General features: G+C 45.7%; 1 protein-coding gene across 3 annotated transcripts in view; it reads left to right on the forward strand.

The window, feature by feature from the left end:
• The first annotated feature begins 4,211 nt into the window (after positions 1 to 4,211).
• TXNDC11 (thioredoxin domain containing 11) overlaps positions 4,212 to 18,283 on the forward strand; it is a 70,140-nt gene continuing 56,068 nt past the window's right edge. For 2 of the 3 annotated variants that reach the window (XM_075830113.1, XM_075830114.1), the window contains exon 1: positions 4,515 to 4,598. Coding sequence is in view for 1 of the 3 variants with exons in the window: in XM_075830112.1 (XP_075686227.1) it covers positions 4,474 to 4,598 (125 nt within the window). In the remaining 2 variants the exon portion in view is untranslated. Of the gene's footprint in view, positions 4,599 to 18,283 lie in introns of all 3 variants that reach the window. The other variant, XM_075830112.1, reaches the window with a different exon arrangement.

The raw sequence follows: 18,283 nt of genomic DNA on the forward strand, positions 1-18,283 counted from the left end.
ACACAGTTCTGGGGGCCGATCTCCTAGCATCATAGTTATGTATGACGCTAGGTGTCCCTGCCTCCCCATACTGTCCCGTAGATGACACGTTGCGTGGCAGATGACATGTGGCACAGATGATGAACTCGACTGCAACACTAGACTAGCTAAGGAATAAACACAATTACAGGATACAGGAACACTGGCAACAGGATACAACTAAGGGACCATTTCCAATGAAGAACATGGGTATACACAACAACGCTCAGGCAAGGAGGAAGAGGGCAGAGCCCTTTTTATATTACAGGGTGTGTGGGCATTGGGTAGAGAACATACTACAGGTGCGGGCACTGCCCTTTAAGGCCGGGGACCGGCGAGCGTGCGCATCTTAGAAACTATTGTATAGCAGTGCAGGCATGTGTGCTGGCGTCTCAGGAGAAGCAGACGCCGGCAGGAGTTCAAAGGTCTGCGGCAGCTGGATGGTGAGAGAAGCCGGCTGTCCATGACCGCGGCCGTTACAGCCCTCTGTAGATAATGCCACAGCCACAGTTTCCTCTGTAGATAGTGCCACACCCCCCTTTTTAGATAGTGCCACAGTGCCCTCTGTAGATAACTCACAGTTCCCTCTGTAGATAGTGCCACACACACCCTTTTTAGATAGTGCCACACACACTCCCTTGTATATGTACACTCATACATGGACAGGTACGTTGTGGCAATACTCTGGTCGGCGATTCCGCTCCAAGAGGAGTGAATGGCAGAGCAGGGAGCAGATAGCTTCCTGCTTTGCCATAGCATTTAATTGCATCTGCGTCATAAGGACTCAGATACAATTGAATATAGCAGTTGCCGGGGCTATCTCTGCAATTTCAGGACAGTCCCGGCAAATTCTGGACTGTTGGCAACTATGTACTAGGATGGTTGGTATACACAGGGATGATAGGGGTTATATATACAGGGATGATAGTTGGTATTTACACTTATGATGGAGTTAAAGGGATATCTGGCTGTTATATACAGGGATGATTGTTGGTATATACAGTGATGATGGGGGTTATATATACAGGGATGATTGTTGGTATATACAGGGATGATGGGGGTTATATATACAAGGATGATGGTTATATATACAGGGATGATGGTTGGTATATACAGGGGTGATGGCTCAGGGGCGGACATACCGCATGTGCAGCCGGTGCAGCTGCACAAGGGCCCCGCGTGGGAAGGGGGCCCGTTCAGTGGCGTAACTACCACAGTAGCAGCCGTAGCAGCTGCTACGGGGCCCGCGGCATGGGGGGGCCCGTGTCGCCCTGACAGGCACATTACATTTTATGTACCAGGCCTGGCGGCACGGGCCCCCTCATGCCTAGTAGCATCACAACACTAGGCATGAGGGGAGGGAGGGGGCGGGGGCCCGGTGATAGCCGCCACACTGCACTACCAATCGGGAGGGAGGGGGCGGGTGCCCGGGCCCGGTGATAGCCGCTACACTGCACTGCCAATCTGGCACAGATGAATAGGACAGGACGGCGATGCTGGTGGTAGGAGGAGCGCTCAGGCAGGGGAGAGGACAGGGGGCGGTGCGACGTAAGACTTCGGGCGGCTGGACAGTACAGTCAGGACTGCCGGAGAACTCATAGGATGAGCGGAGGACAGACACAGGACGAGTGGAGGACGTGCAGACTGCAGAGGACAGGTAGATGAAGTTAAAAAGTTCATGTCAGAAGGGAGAAGTTTTTATGTAGAAAAATCTGCCTCATAATTCCTTCCGGAATTTTGAGGCATATTTTGACCTGCCGGTAGAACACTTCCCGCGTTTTTCATTGCGTTTTTTTGTGGCGTTTTTCGGCCATCGGGCCGTGGGCAGGGAAACGCAGCAAAAAACGCATTTTCTGCCTGCCATTGTTGTCAATGGGAAGTCAGAGACAGAAACGCCCGAAGAAAGGGCATTGCGCTTCTTTTTCCCGCATGCGGTTTTTACTGCTCGCAGGAAAAATTTCATGGATTTCAATGGGAGGCACTTTCTGACGTTTTTCGCGAAAAAAACCTCAGTGTGAACTCCCCCTAACACAGGGGCGTAACTACTGCTATAGCAGCCGTAGCGGCTGCTACGGGGCCGCGGCATGAGGGGGCCCGCGTCACCTGCCGGCACGGGCCCCCACCTTGGCCGGAATCTCCGCTAGCTGCCGCTATGGCTGCTACAGCGCGATGCCACGGAACACTACGGCAGAGCAGGGAGTATCTCCCCGCTCTGCCATTAAACATAAGACATGTATCCCCTATCCACAGGATAGGGGATACGTGTGTGATCGCTGGCATTGATAGGGAGAACGGGGGACCGAAAGTCCCCTGAAGTTCTCCATCACAAACCTCGGACTTCCGGGGTCTGTGTCGGCAGCTCCGTAGAAATGAATGGAGCGCCGGTCACACTTGAGCTGCGCAGACACCGGAAGTCAGAGGTGAGTGATGGAGAACTTCGGGGGACTTTCGGTCCCCCGCTCTCCCTATCAATGCCAGCGATCACACATGTATCCCCTATCCTGTGGATAGGGGATACATGTCTTTTGTCTTTTCACACTGTAGGTCGCATTTTTTTGAGTGATTGGGGGTGTATGGCGTTTCCTACAGGGGGGGGGCTGTATAGCGTTCCCTACAGGGGGGGGCTGTAAGGCGTTCCCTACAGGGGGGGCTGTATAGCGTTCCCTACAGGGGGGGCTGTATAGCGTTCCCTACAGGGGGGTCTGTATGGCGTTCCCTAAAGGGGGGTCTGTATGGCGTTCCCTACAGGGGGGGGCTGTATGACTTTCCCTACAGACCCCCCCTGTAGGGAACGCCATACAGAACCCCTGTAGATAACGCCATACAGACCCCACTGTAGATAACGCCATAAAGTCCCCCCTGTAGATAACACCATACAGCCCCCTGTAGATAACGCCATACAGCCCCCCTGTAGATAACGCCATACAGCCCCCTCTGTAGATAGCGCCATACAGTCCCCCCTGTAGATAGCGCCATACAGTCCCCCCTGTAGATAGCGCCATACAGTCCCCCCTGTAGATAGCGCCATACAGTCCCCCCTGTAGATAGCGCCATACAGTCCCCCCTGTAGATAGCGCCATACAGACCCCCCTGTAGATAGCGCCATACAGACCCCTCTGTAGATAGCGCCATACAGTCCCCACTGTAGATAACGCCATACAGCCCCCTCTGTTGATAGCGCCATACAGTCCCCCCTGTAGATAACGCCATACAGCCCCCTCTGTAGATATCTTGAGATTCAGTCCTGCTTGATAGGTAACAGTGCAGTAAGCTAAGCATGATAAGATCATCTAAATTATTGCATCTCAGTTGCATGAGTGCTTTGTGTTATATTCAATGATTCAATTTAACCTAAGTCTCTAAATGTGGGCAAAGAAAATAAAAAAACTATACTCACCTCCTCCCTCGCCTCCGTTCACCCGCCGCAGCCCCCATCCTCCTGTCTCGGTCTGTGTTACAAGTGTACAAGGCTGCACTGGTGACGCGCTGCCGATGGCACGTGACCGCTGCTGCCAATAACTCCTCATTGGTGTGCTGCTGAGGACAGTAGTTCCACAGCAAATCGCTGTTGAGGGCATTGATTGGCTGCAGCGGTCATGTGCCATCGACCGCGCGTCACCACAGCAGCTTTGTAAACACAGAAAGGGATAGGGGCTGCGGAGGGGGAACGGAGGCGCCGGAGGAGGTGAGTATAGGTTTTTCATTTTCTTTGCCCACATTTAGGGACTTAGTTTAGATAAGAATTTAACCCGGAAAAAAATGTGTTACTTGTGTTCTAAACTGGTAATAAAATGTACAATATAAATCTTCCTTCATAATTTTTATTAGTAAGGTTTATTTTTATATGCATATATATGTTTAGGTAACTTTGTCGGTATTGGGGGGGGGGGCGGGGGGGCCCTGGCACATTATCTGCACAGGGGCCTTTTGCAGTCTGTGTCCGCCACTGTGATGGCTGGTATACACAGAGATAATGGGCAACCCCTCCTCCCGCGTGTGCCCCTGAAATATGATGTCGATATGAAATATAGAAGGAAGTTCTGTGATACCGAAGTCTCAATACATTGTTGGTCCTAGAAGGTTTAAATACCTTTTTAATAACACATCGAATACACAAAACCTGCCCATTGTAGTCAATAAGCAAAAACAAGCAGAGGGACGTCACATCACAGCCCAGCCCCCGTGTCATGTGTACAGCCGGCTAAGATTGCTGGGTGACGGTGCCCTGTCTCGTGTGTGCGGCTGGAGGCGGGGAGGATAGCTGTGTGACGGTGCCTTTAGCTACCCTGTACGAGTCTGCTCTTTGTACACGCACCCCACCCATGGCTCTGTAAAGCCGCGGAAGTCCGGTGTGACAGACGTGGCGGCGCCCCGTTCGCGGCCCCGGGGTGTGATGAGGAGAAGCTCCGTCCTGCCCCCAGCGGGCTCGGGCCGCCCATCCGCTCTATAAACGGAATGCAGAGGCCGGCCTGGCTTAACGTTAAGCGGCTGCTGTGTCTGATGGGCCGGAGGCCTGACCTGCTGTGTGGAGCCATAGCGCTGAGCTGCGCCCTCTTCCTGGCTCTCAGGTTCACCTGCAGGTAATTACCCGCCGCCCACAACACACGTAGTCACCGAGGCCGTGCACCGAGCTGTCATTGTAATATATAACTAATATATATATATATAATCTCACACAATAACACAGCGCACATGCGTGTATGATCGCGACATTCCCCGACATGTGTACCTCCGCTTCATACACCCCGTAATACAGGTCACATGTTGGGTTACAGTTATGTGACAGTTGCACTCCAGTAAGTGTGAAAAGTCGCATGTCGTGTTCCCAATTGACTTCTTTCAAGTCCAACTTTCAAGTCCAACTTTCAAGACCCCGACCCCCCCCCCCCCTCAACTACGCAGTTTACCGTGTGATATAAATAAAACACTAACTTTATTCAGCGGGTTGTTACGATTGCATCTATACCAAATTTGCATAGTTTTTGTATGTTTTACTACTTTTACACAGTAAAAACACTTTTTTTTCAAAATTATTTGTTTTTGTGTCTCCATATTTGAAGAGCCGTAATGTTTTTATTTTTTCGCCGATGCGGTTGTATGAGGGCTTTTTTTTTGCGGGACGATTTGTAGTTTTTATTGGTACCATTTTGGAGTAGATGCGACTTTTTGATCACTTTTTATCACATTTTTTAGGATTCACAGAAAACAGCAATTTTTCCATCGTTTTTTATTAAATTTTTTATGGCGTTCACCGTGCGGGTTAAATAATGTCATAGATTTATAGTCGGGGTCGTTACGGACGCGGCGATACCAAATATGTGTAACTTTTTAACTTTATTTGGTTTTTTTAATAGTAAAGCATTTTGTAAGGGGAAAAACTCTTTTAAAAAATTTTTTTTAAATTAACTTTATTAAACTTTTTTTACTAGTCCCACTAGGGGACTTTAATATGCGATTCTGCGATCTCTATTATAATACACTGCAATACTTTTGTATTGCAGTGTATTACTGCCTGTCCGTTTAAAACGGACAGGCATCTGCTAGGTCATGCCTCCGGCATGATCTAGCAGGCATTCGCTCCAGGCAGATCTGGGGGCCTTTATTAGACCCCCGGCTGCCATTGGAGACACAGACACTCGGTGATCGTATCGCCGGGTGTCGGTGGGGGAGAGAGGGAGCTCCCTCCCTCTCTCCAAAACCACTCAGATGCGGTGCATGCTATTGAGCACTGCATCTGAGGGGTTAAACGGGTGAGATCGATACTAATATCGATCTCACCCAGCAGAGCAGGGATGCTCCCAGCCCTGAGCTGACTCTGGCAGCTGAGAGCAGGGAGATTTGACAGCTCCCTGCTCTGTTTACTTCTTCCGATGCCGCGACGTAAAAAGTCTATGGCATCGGAATAAGGCCCGTTAGTGACTGACGTAAAAAGACTATGGGCCGGTCACTAACGGGTTAATTCCTCACTGTTTCAAGATCTCTTCTTGGGGCTCGTCCACACGCTGTGGAATTGCCGCGTTTTTTCCGGACCGAATTTCGGATGGAAAATACGCATCAGAATACAGTAGCAGCATAATGGATGAGAATTAACAAATCTCATCCGCACGCCGGTTAAAAATTCCGAGCAGAAATTGACCTGCGGTGCGTATTTTTGGAAAGTGGACTGAATTGTTGCGTTTTTCAGAGGAGATGTCTCCATGTCCCAACATTGTGAAAAACGCAGCAAAATACGCACCATTTTCTGACGTAAAAACCGCAGGAAATGGAGCATTTTTGCCGCAGCGGAATGTCTGCGTTTTTCTACGGAATTGCTGCAGAGATTTTCTGCAGCAATTCCGTTGTGTGTGGACAAGCCCTTATTGTTACTCAGTACGAACATTCATTGTATACTTAGGTCCCATGCACACGATGGTAGATTTTGTCCATAATTACGGACACCTTCCCGTATATTTATGTATAAACCTTCCGTAAAATATGGGGCGTCCTATTTTTTTTTTAAAATTTGTTTTATTTTTTTAGTTTACAGACTGTGCTCCCACACTTTATAATGGGAGCACAGCCTGCAAATGCGAGCGGAATGTGATTACGGGCACGGTCGTGCCCATGGGGCCTTACAGTGGATAAAACTCTGTCCATGGTCATGTGATGTGCACACAGGTGCTGGAGTTGTTACACGTACAGTATGTGATTCAGATCTGTGTCTTGTAACGAGCTGAGCACCTGTGTGCACATCACATGACCATGGACAGAGTTTTATCCACTAAGTAAACTTCTACGGGTATGTTCACACACCCTATTTACGGATGTAATTCAGGCATTTTACACCTGGAATTACACCCGAAAAAACGGCTCCAAACCGTCTGCAAACATCTGCCCATTGAATTCAATGGGTCTTAGGGTATGTTTACACGGCCGCGTCTGTAACGGCTGAAATGACGGGGATTTTTTCAGGAGAAAACATCCCCGTCATTTCAGCCGTAACGGCATTTGCAGGTGCTTGAACGCCGCGTCCATAACGGACGTAATTGGCGCTGCTTTTCATTGAAGTCAATGAATAACGGGTCCAATTTCGCCCCAAGAAGTGACAGGTCACTTCTTTGACGCGGGCGTCTATTTACGCGCCGTCTTTTGACAGCGGTGCGTAAATATACGCCTCGTGTGAACAGACAAACGTCAGCCCATTGCTTTCAATGGGCAGATATTTGTCAACGCTATCGAGGCGCATTTTCGGACGTAATTCGGGGGTTAATACGCCCGAATTACGTCCGTAAATGGGCCGTGTGAACATACCCTTACGGTGTTCTGTCCAGACAGGCTTTTTTTTTACGCGCCACTGTCTAAAGACGGCACGTAAAAAGACGCCCGCCTCAAAGAAGTGCATGTCAATTCTTGGGACGCAATTGGAGCCGTTTTTCATTGACTCCAATTACATCCATAAAAGACGCCGAGAAAAACGCGAGTTGCTCAAAAAAGTCTGAAAATCAGGAGCTATTTTCCCTTGAAAACAGCTCCGTATTTTCAGACGTATTTTGTTAATCGTGTGAACATATCCTAATTATGCAACAAATGACATTAATTTGCTGACACAGGACAACGCTTTTAAGACCCGTAGGCTACATGCACACGTTGCATCATTTGGTTCAGAAAATCTGCAGGTAAATTCAGGTAATTCCACAAGTAAAATCCGCACCTAAGGCCTTATTTACACAAGTTTTGCGCACCTCGCACGTGAAAAACTGCAGTTTTTCACGTCCGAGGTGGATCCGTGCTCTGCGGGACGCGATGTCTCGCATCCTCCATAGATTAGAATCCATGGAGGGATGCGTGAAGCGGGGAAAGATAGGACATGTCCTATTTTCTCACGGACCCTTCACGCGGTCTGTTGAAACAACGGCTCTGTGAACGGCCACATTGAATTTTATAGGTCCATGGGACGGCCGTTGTTTCAACAGCCGTCACACAGACGTTTAACTCGCTCGCGTAAATAAGGCCTTCTAGTGCGTATGACGCGTATTTAGGTGCAGTTTTTACATTTTGATACGGGAATAGGTAGGGTTTTATGCTGCAAATTTTGGTGTGTTTTTTTTTTTTTTTTTTTTTTTAAATAAACCCGTCTGATACAATGCACATGCAGTAACGCAATATAAATTGACATGCTGCGGTTTTTAAAATATGCTCTGCAGGTCTATTTACGTGCAGAAAACGTCCTCAACGTGTAAAAGAGATTGCTTGACATCTCATTTACTTTGCTGTTACGTTGCAGATTCGTCGCAGGAAAATCCACGTGGCAAATCCGCACATAATACGCATCGTGTGCATTTGGCCTTCGCCTTCCTTCACACAGAAATGTTCTGCCAACTAAACTGCACCAAAAAAACACCTTTAAAAATGCGAGTGTTATAAAAATGCAATATGCGTTTTTTTTATGTATTTTTGGTGGCGATATTTATGCGGTATTATTTTAAACATGCTTTTTTTTTTCCTGGCGTCTTTGATGTCCTATAGAGAAGCCTATGGAAAAAAACGCCATTCCCAGAGCATACTCTGTAAAGAAAATACCGCCACTGACCACAAACTTGCCTCAAAAACGCCACAAAACAAAATTCAGTTGTGTGAAGTGCGCTTGATACTTTACTATAGACTTTAACCCCTTAATCACACGGCCAATTTTCATTTTTTTCAATTTCGTCCCCCCCCCCCCCCCCACCTTACAGTATAAAGGCTTAGTTTTTCGGGCGACGAGTTGTAGTTTTTTATGGCACCATTTAATGTACTGGGAAACCGGAAAAAATAAATTGTGAGGTGAAATGGGCTAAAAACTATTGCACTGTTTTTTTAGGGGGGTTTCGTTTTTATGGCATTTGTGCGGTAAAATCTGCATGTTCACTTTATTTTACAGATATTAATTACGGCGATACCAAATTCATGTTTTTTTCATGGTTTACCACTTTTATAAAAAAAAAAGTTTTTATTGCCACATTCTGAGAGCCATAATTTCTTTTATGTTTCTGTCAATTTAGCGGTGTGATGTTTTGTTTTTTTATGGGTACCATTTTTGGGTACATGGGACATTTTGATCACTTTTTGTTCAATTTTTTTGGGGCGCCAATCTCACCAAAATACAGCGGTTAAAATTTTTTTTTAGGGCGTTCACAGAGTGGGTTAAAGAACGTTATATTGTAGTATTTCATACTTTTAGGGACGTGGTGATACCAGTTATGTTAACTTTTTTTTTTTTAACATTACTTTAGGCCCTGTGCACACGACCGTGCCCGTAAGCCCATATATGGACAGTGACTTCAGGAGTTTTCCCAGGGCTAGTCCCCGGGGGACGTCTCCCACTGTGCCATACAGTGGGATACGTTTTGGCCTTTTGTCTGAGGTATATGTCAGAAGTTTTCCGCACGTATACCTCGGACCGAAGTCCAAATTGTGATGTGAATGGGGCCTTAAAGGAGTTGTCCACTACTGGACAACTGATAACCTATCCACCGGATAGGTCATCAGTACATGATCTGTGGGGGTCTGACACCCGGACTCCGCACCGTTAAGCCGCTCCTGCTGCCTCCGAGCACCGGACGTACATGTCGGAAGCAGTTGGCTCCGGCCACTGAATAGCGGCGAGCTGCCGTACTGCAGTTCTGCTCCTAATCAAGTGAATAGGAGCAGACTTGCAGTTCTGCAGCACGGCTGCTATGCTATATATGGAGCCAACTGCTTCCGGCTCCGTACATAGCATAATAGGCCATAACATCCGGTGCCTGGAGACAGCCGGAGCGGCTTAACAGTGCGAGGTACGGGTGTCGGACCCGCACCGCTGATATACTTGTGACCTATCTGGTGGATAAGTCATCAGTTGTTCAGTAGTGGACAACCCCTTAACGACCGCCCACCGTCTTTTGATGGCAGGCGATGCAGATGCTTAGTCTACAGCGACGTCTTTTGGCGTCGCTGTAGAAGAGGCTGATGAGTTCTCCTGTGAGCGCTCATCCTCTAAGCAGGAGCTGTAACTAAGGGTATATTCACATACCGTGTTTTCAGGCGTAATTCGGGCGTTTTACGCCTTGAATTACGCCTGAAAAAACGCCCCTAATACGCCTACAAACATCTGCCCATTTCCTGCAATGGGTTTTACGATGTTCTGTTCCATTGAAAAATAGCTCCAAAAACGGCCGTAAAAAGTGCAGCGAAAAACGCGAGTTGTTAAAAAAAAAAAAAAAGTCTGAAAATCAGGAGCTGTTTTCGCATGAAAACAGCTATGTATTTTTCAGACGTTTCTGGTCACTGCGTGTGAACATACCCTAACAGCTCCTGATCTTAGAGAAGGCTGCTGAATACAGCTGAGGTCGGAAAACATTCGGACCCCAGCTGTTTAACCCTTAGATCCGTGACCGCGGCAAGATAAATGGGAACTCCCCTCTTTGATCGCGTCACTGGAAACCCGCTGACCTGTTCAAAGAGCAGGGAATCCCCCTGCAGTCTGCCCAGGGGACCTAGAAAGGACCCCAAGGCTGTCTGTTCAGTTTGCCTGCTGTTGGGGCGCACTATATGCTGCCCTAACAGCAGCCTGTGTCATAGTGACAGAGTGTAATGCATTAGCATATAAAGTTATAAATAAACTATCCCTTAACCCCTTCCCTCTTTGGCCACTTTTGACCTTCCTGACCGCCTAATTTTTCAAGTCTGACAAGTTTCACTTTATGTGGTAATAACTTTGGAATGCTTTAACCTATCCAAGCGATTCTGAGATTTTATCGTGATACATTGGACTTTGTTACTGGCAAAATTTGCTCGATACGTTCAGTATTTAATTGTGAAAAACACCAAAATGTAGCGAAAATAAGCATTTTTCTAAATTTAAATGTTTCTGCTTGTAAGACAGGCAGTTATACCACACAATATTGTTGCTAATTAACATCCCCCATATGTCTGCTTTAGATTGGCATCGTTTTTTTGAACATCCTTTAATTTTTCTAGGACTTTACAAGGTTTAGAACTTTAGCAGCAATTTCTCACATTTTCAAGAAAATTTCAAAAAGCGATTTATACAGGGGCCAGTTCAGATGTCAAGTGGCTTTGAGGGCCTTATATGTTATAAACCACCAATAAGTCACCCCATTTTAAAAACATCATCCCTCAAAGTATTCAAAACAGCATTTAGAAAGTTTGTTATCCCTTTATATGTTTCACAGGAAATAAAGCAATGTAGAGGTGAAATTTACTAATTTCATATTTAGTTTTTATGCAGAAATTTTATTTTTAATCCATTTTTTTTTTTCTAACACAAAAAGTTTTACCAGAGAAATGCAACTCCAATATTTATCGCCCAGGTTTTGCAGTTTTAGGAAATATCCTACATGTGGCACTAGTGTGCTTATGGACTGAAGCACAGGCCTCTGAAGCAAAGGAACACCTAGAGGATTTTGGGACCTTCTTTTTATTAGAATATATTTTAGGCACCATGTCAGGTTTGAAGGGCTCTTGTGGAGCCAAAACAGTGGAAATCCCCCAAAAGTGACCCCATTTCGTAAACTACACACCTTTTAATTATCTAGGCGTAAACTGAGCATTTTGACCCCACAGGTTTATTGCAGAAATTATTGGCAGTAGGCTGTAAAAATTTAAAATTAAATTTTTTCAAAGAAAATGTAGGTTTAGCTATTTTTTTTTTTCATTTCCACAAGGACTAATGGGGTAAAAGCACCGCAACATTTGTAAAGCACTTTCTCCCGAGTAAAACAATACCCCACATGTGGTCATAAATGGCTGTTTGGACACACAGCAGGGCTCAGTAGGGAAGGAGCGCCATTTGGCTTTTGGAGCTCAAATTCAGCCAGAAAGGTCACATTTGCACATTTGCCCCCGAGGGGACAAAACAGTGGAAACCCCCCGCAAGTGACCCCATTTTGGAAACTACACCCCTTGAAGAATTCATCTAGGGGAGTAGTGGGGATTTTGACCCCACAGGGGTTTCATATAATTTATTAGAATTGGGCAGTGAAAATAAAAACAATCCCTTTTCTTCAACACGACGTAGCCTTAGCTCAACACTTTTCATTTGGGAGAAATTTGTAAAGCAATTTCTCCCGAGTACGGCAATACCACATATGTGGTCATAAACTGCTGTTTGGGCACACGGCAGGGCTCAGAAGGGAAGGAGCGGCATATGGCTTTTGGAGTGCAGATTTTGCTGGATTGGTTTCTGGGCGCTGTGTCTCATTCGCAAAGCCCCTGTGGGACTAAAACAGTGGAAACATCCCAGAAGTGACCAAATTTTGGAAACTACACCCCTCAAGGTATTTACCTAGGGGTGTAGTGAGAATGTTAACCCCGCAGGTATTTTGCAGAAATTAGTGTGCACTCAATGTTGCAGAGTGAAAATGGGATTTTTTCCATAGATATGCCAATATGTGGTGCCCAGCTTGTGCCACCATAACAAGACAGCTCTATAATTATTATGCTGTTTTTCCCGGTTTTAGAATCATCCTACATGTGACCCTAATCTTTTGCCTGGACATTTGACAGGGCTCAGAAGTGAATAAATTGAGGCCTAATTTGGTGATATACAAAGTATTGGTTCACAATTGCAGGGCTCTGATGTGAAATAATAAAAATTAATCCCCTGAGAATTTACCTTATTTTGGAAACTGCTCCCCTCAAGGCATTTATTAAAGAGGCTCTGTCACCAGATTTTGCAGCCCCTATCTGCTATTGCAGCAGATCGGCGCTGCAATGTAGATAAGAGTAACGTTTTTATTTTTAAATAATGAGCATTTTTGGCCAAGTTATGACCATTTTTGTATTTATGCAAATGAGGCTTGCAAAAGTCCAAGTGGGCGTGTATTATGTGTGTACATCGGGGCGTTTTTACTACTTTTACTAGCTGGGCGTTCTGACGAGAAGTATCATCCCCTTCTCTTCAGAACGCCCAGCTTCTGGCAGTGCAGACACAGCCGTGTTCTCGAGAGATCACGCTGTGTCGTCACTCACTTCCTGCCCCAGGTCCTGCATCGTGTCGGCCACATCGGCACCAGAGGCTACAGTTGATTCTGCAGCAGCATCGGCGTTTGCAGGTAAGTCGATGTAGCTACTTACCTGCTAACGCCGATGCTGCTGCAGAATCAACTGAAGCCTCTGGTGCCGATGTGTCCTCGCTCGTCTGACACGATGCAGGACCTGTGAGTGACGTCACAGCGTGATCTGGCAGAAGCTGGGCGTTCTGAAGAGAAGTGGATGATACTTCTCGTCAGAACGCCCAGCTAGTAAAAGTAGTAAAAACGCCCCGATGTACGCACATAATACACGCCCACTTGGACTTTTACTTTAAACACTCCCACTTGGACTTTTGCAAGCCTCATTTGCATAAATACAAAAATGGTCATAACTTGGCCAAAAATGCTAGTTTTTAAAAAATTAAAAACGTTACTGTAATCTACATTGCAGCGCCGATCTGCTGCAATAGCAGATAGGGGTTGCAAAATCTGGTGACAGAGCCTCTTTAAGGGGTGTAGTGAGCATTTTCACCCCACAGGACTTTTCCATAAAAGATTGCGCTGCGGATCGTGCAAAGTAAAAATGTAAATTTTTCCCTAGATATGCTGTTTCAGTGGCAAATATGTCGTGCCCAGCTTGTGCCACTGGAGACTAGGGATGTCACGATACCAGAATTTGGACTTCGATACCAATTTTCTTCATGTAGTATTGCGATTTCGATACCAAAATGATACTTTTGCCAACAATAATAATAAAAAAAAGTTCCTCCGTTTTCTGATGTGCGTTATAAACTACATGGAAGGTGTCATGATTTTTTTTTTATCATTGCTTTTAATATAATATTTTCAAAAATGTTATTTAATTGTGTTCTCATGTGCCTGTAAATATGGGCCCGGTGTCACCCGTATTCCACCCGTATTTACGGGCACGTTTTTGGCTGCAAAATTACACTGCAGTAATCGGCAGCCCTTCTCTCTATCAGTGCAGGATAGAGAGAAGGGACAGCCCTTTCTGTAATAAAAGTTAAAGAAATGGTGACGCTTCCCTCTCTTCACATCCAGCCCGACATCCCTGGATGACGCGGCAGTCCATGTGACCACTGCAGCCTGTGATTGGCTGCAGCGGTCACATGGGCTGAAACGTCATCCAGGGAAGTCGGGCCGGATGTCGAGAGGGAGGCGTCACCAAGGCAACGGCCGGGAGACTGGACTGGAGGAAGCAGGAAGTTCTCGGTAAGTATGACCCGTAATAACGGGTGTTTTTACGGTCGTGTGCATGAGGCCTTACTTCTCTATGGGGGCTGCCATTTTTTTTTCATCTTTGTATGTGTCGATTAACGACACATACAGAGATGGAATACGGCACATACAACCCCATAGAGGATGCAAAGGGGAGCCGTTCCATTCTCAGTTGCGTGCGCCGTCTGTGTGGGAACGGCGCATGCGCCGCTCCCACACAGACCAAAACAAAGCTCGTCGTAGAGCGAAATCCGGCGCCATTTTCATGTGGACCGGAAGCCGCTGCCGGACAGTAAGATGACGACTTCTGGCCGAGGAAGAGAGAGAAAAAACACACGGCGCCACCTTGTGCAAATCAGTGGGTAAAAGATGAGACGAGAGGGCATGTATCATGCTCACCTAGGTAGGATGTAAGAACGCATGTAGAACCACAGTGCTGCTGCCAGATCCGAGTCGGTATCCCGAGGGGACCGCTTTGTTGAGGGGAAAAGGAGTAGAAAAAGGATCTTTCTGAGGGCGCTGCTGCGTGGTGAAATTGATAAGACCAAAGTCCAGAGTATAATAAACGAGAAGTTTTATTTCAATGAGTGGCTACGCGTTTCAACGCTGAACAAGCGTCTTCATCAGGCCATGTGCATACTAAGTTAACAGCATTTATATAGCATGTGGGTTCAAAATAGCTTGAGTGAAAAAACCGCCAAATCTGACGGGGTCAAGGTGCGATCGTGACGTCACACCCGGCTTTTTTTCTTTTCACTCCTCGCGCGTAGTAATAGAAACATAGTTGCAGGTACATACATTCCTTTGTTAAAGTACATAAAATATATATAAGTACATAAAATACATTCTTGCGGACAGCACAGAGAAAAGAAATACAGCGTCCTAGCACCTTTTAGTGTTACTTAGTAACACAAGTGCTCGGCCAGTGCAAGTCATTTCATTAATCCTTTAATATTCAATCCCCCCTCACAAAACTATATACCAGAGCTTTTGGATCGTAAATTTGGATATTTTTATTCTAATTTTAATATTTCAGTACTGTATTTCTTTTCTCTGTGCTGTCCGCAAGAATGTATTTTATGTACTTATATATAATTTATGTACTTTAACAAAGGAATGTATGTACCTGCAACTATGTTTCTATTACTACGCGCGAGGAGTGAAAAGAAAAAAAGCCGGGTGTGACGTCACGATCGCACCTTGACCCCGTCAGATTTGGCGGTTTTTTCACTCAAGCTATTTTGAACCCACATGCTATATAAATGCTGTTAACTTAGTATGCACATGGCCTGATGAAGACGCTTGTTCAGCGTTGAAACGCGTAGCCACTCATTGAAATAAAACTTCTCGTTTATTATACTCTGGACTTTGGTCTTATCAATTTCACCACGCAGCAGCGCCCTCAGAAAGATCCTTTTTCTACTCCTTTTCCCCTCAACAAAGCGGTCCCCTCGGGATACCGACTCGGATCTGGCAGCAGCACTGTGGTTCTACATAAGTTCTTACATCCTACCTAGGTGAGCATGATACATGCCCTCTCGTCTCATCTTTTACCCACTGATTTGCACAAGGTGGCGCCGTGTGTTTTTTCTCTCTCTTCCCAGTTTTAGATCGGATTGTACCAGTTCCCACTGGAACCAGCTCTCCGCTTCCAGGAGACCCGGACCGTCCTACCATTGGCAAAACCTCCTTTGGGACTTTCGCTCCTAAGGTTCCTCCTGCACTGGCAGCCGTTTGTTCAGATCTACTATCCACCTTCTCCGTGAAAAACTTTCTCCGTGGAAAACCTCTCCGGAATCAACGAATATCCCTTCAATCAACATATATGATGTTGGACTTTACAGATAAAAGGAACTTACTACGGGAAAATCTGATCATGCAACTCATTGGAACTGACACTACGATGGGGGTACCCCTCACAGTGAGTAATGATGTTGCCCCGGAACTTACCAAACAAATGACTGACCTGTATCTGTCACTAGAGGATACCCTCAAAAAAGAAGCCCTGCAAAGCATAGACTGCCGTTTCTTACAGCTCTATATCATCGAAAATATCTCCCCACGGGGTTTAAGGTTCTCAATCAGTAACCCTTACCCCACCGACATACCTTTCAGTACTGACTGGAAAGAATTCTTAGAACAATGCCATCTAGGTCTTTTGGAAAGACTCCTGAAAAAACGTACTATACTAACCGAGATCTTCAGATTGGAAATCTCTCTAATCAAAGAAAAACTTCTGAAATTCACTGACCATCACGATTTTCAGAAACTCGAGACATCCACCAGTAATAGACTGAATTTATACGAAAAAGAGATTATCCTAAAAAAAGTGAAAAAACTAAAAAGGGACCGTGAGGATTATACCCTAAACAATTTAGGTGATTGGAGATCATCTTTATCGCATACCTCCAAAAAAGGTACCACTACAACTGAATGTAATACCCCATCCCAAACTCATATAGCACCTCTGTATGGTCCCTCGGGGCTGAGGGCCCCCCCCAAACCTCGGGCCCCTTTTGCTGAAGGAAACACCTTCAGCAGGTCCTTCAAAAACAGTCTAAGACTCCATCATAGATCAACCGACGTTAGTTCACTAACAAAAACACCTAATACTGTCATACCTGAGAGTCACCTCACACGCAGAACTGTTATGCCTAAGAGTCACCTCACACGCATTCCCTTAATGGCAACCAAGTCCCTACTTCACCAAACAGACTCAAACGACATTTCTTACAAGGAATGTACCCTTGCACAATTAACCTCTGCACAAGCAACAGGGACGATTACCAAAATACCTATGAATGCATTCAGGGCATCGGACCTAGAAGCACATCTTTCTAAGTTTTTTTTCCCTAACTGAACCAATGGAAGTTCTAACCATACAAAATTCCCCTTCCCCCCTACTCAACGACTCCATTGAGGATAGTTTGACATCCCTACTCCAATTATCTGTACACAGCACCCCTCAGTCCCCCCACCTGAGCACACAGGACAGTCTTCCTAGGAGCCCAACCTCACCACAACAGCGTATAGATACCCATTCCATAATAGACCTAGCTACATCCTCATTAGACATCACCTATGCAGCATCCTCTTTTTTAGGCCTTCCCTCACAACTTACCAGACCCCCCTTAACTCCCACAGTCACCAGCAACGATATTCTTCTACCATTCATCATGAGCCCCAAAGCACAGACCATCACAAATTTCTTCCCGAAGCTCCAGAAAATTTCAATAAAAAGAAAACTAAACACAGATACAGAGGACGGAGAGGAGGCAAAAAACACACTAAGCCACTGCCCGAGACTGAACCCAAAGAAAAATCGAATAAAACAATAAAAATTTTCAACTTATCGTCATATTCACTAAATATTCACGAGACAAACCTACTTAACAAAGGATTGTCCTTCTGCCCGACATCCCCATCCAATGACTTTGAATTATTCATGGATCTCAATCGATTCATTAGGAAACTGACTCTAATCAGACACTTTGCCCTACAGAAACCTATTACACCATTAACCCTAACCATGGAACCACACATACCGTTTCCAAATACAAACGCCATCCCCGTGGATGTCCATTCCAAATCTGAATTTTATCCTATTCATCACCAAGGGCCCCTCATAGAAACCTTTTCAACCCTAGTTAGCAATGAATTTAGGTCATTAGAGAACCCCCATCCGCACCGGGACAACCTGACCACACTTGAAAGAAAAGCCATCAAATCCCTTCAAAACAACGGGGACATCATCATTCGTCCTGCTGATAAAGGAGGGGGCATAGTAATCCAGGATAGAGCCAAATATTTCGAGGAATCTATGAGAATTTTGAATGATCACACCTTCTATTGTAAACTGACATCAAATCCTATTCCCACTCACATATGCCAATACACATCTCTGATAGAAACAGCCTCTCGGGAAGGCTTACTTACGAAAAAAGAAAAACGCTTCCTACATGTACCTTTCCCTAACATACCTTTCATTTACCACCTTCCCAAAATTCACAAAACACTCACAGACCCCCCTGGAC

This window comes from Rhinoderma darwinii, chromosome 6, assembly GCF_050947455.1.
Source record: "Rhinoderma darwinii isolate aRhiDar2 chromosome 6, aRhiDar2.hap1, whole genome shotgun sequence".
In the NCBI taxonomy this organism is placed as follows: domain Eukaryota; kingdom Metazoa; phylum Chordata; class Amphibia; order Anura; family Rhinodermatidae; genus Rhinoderma; species Rhinoderma darwinii.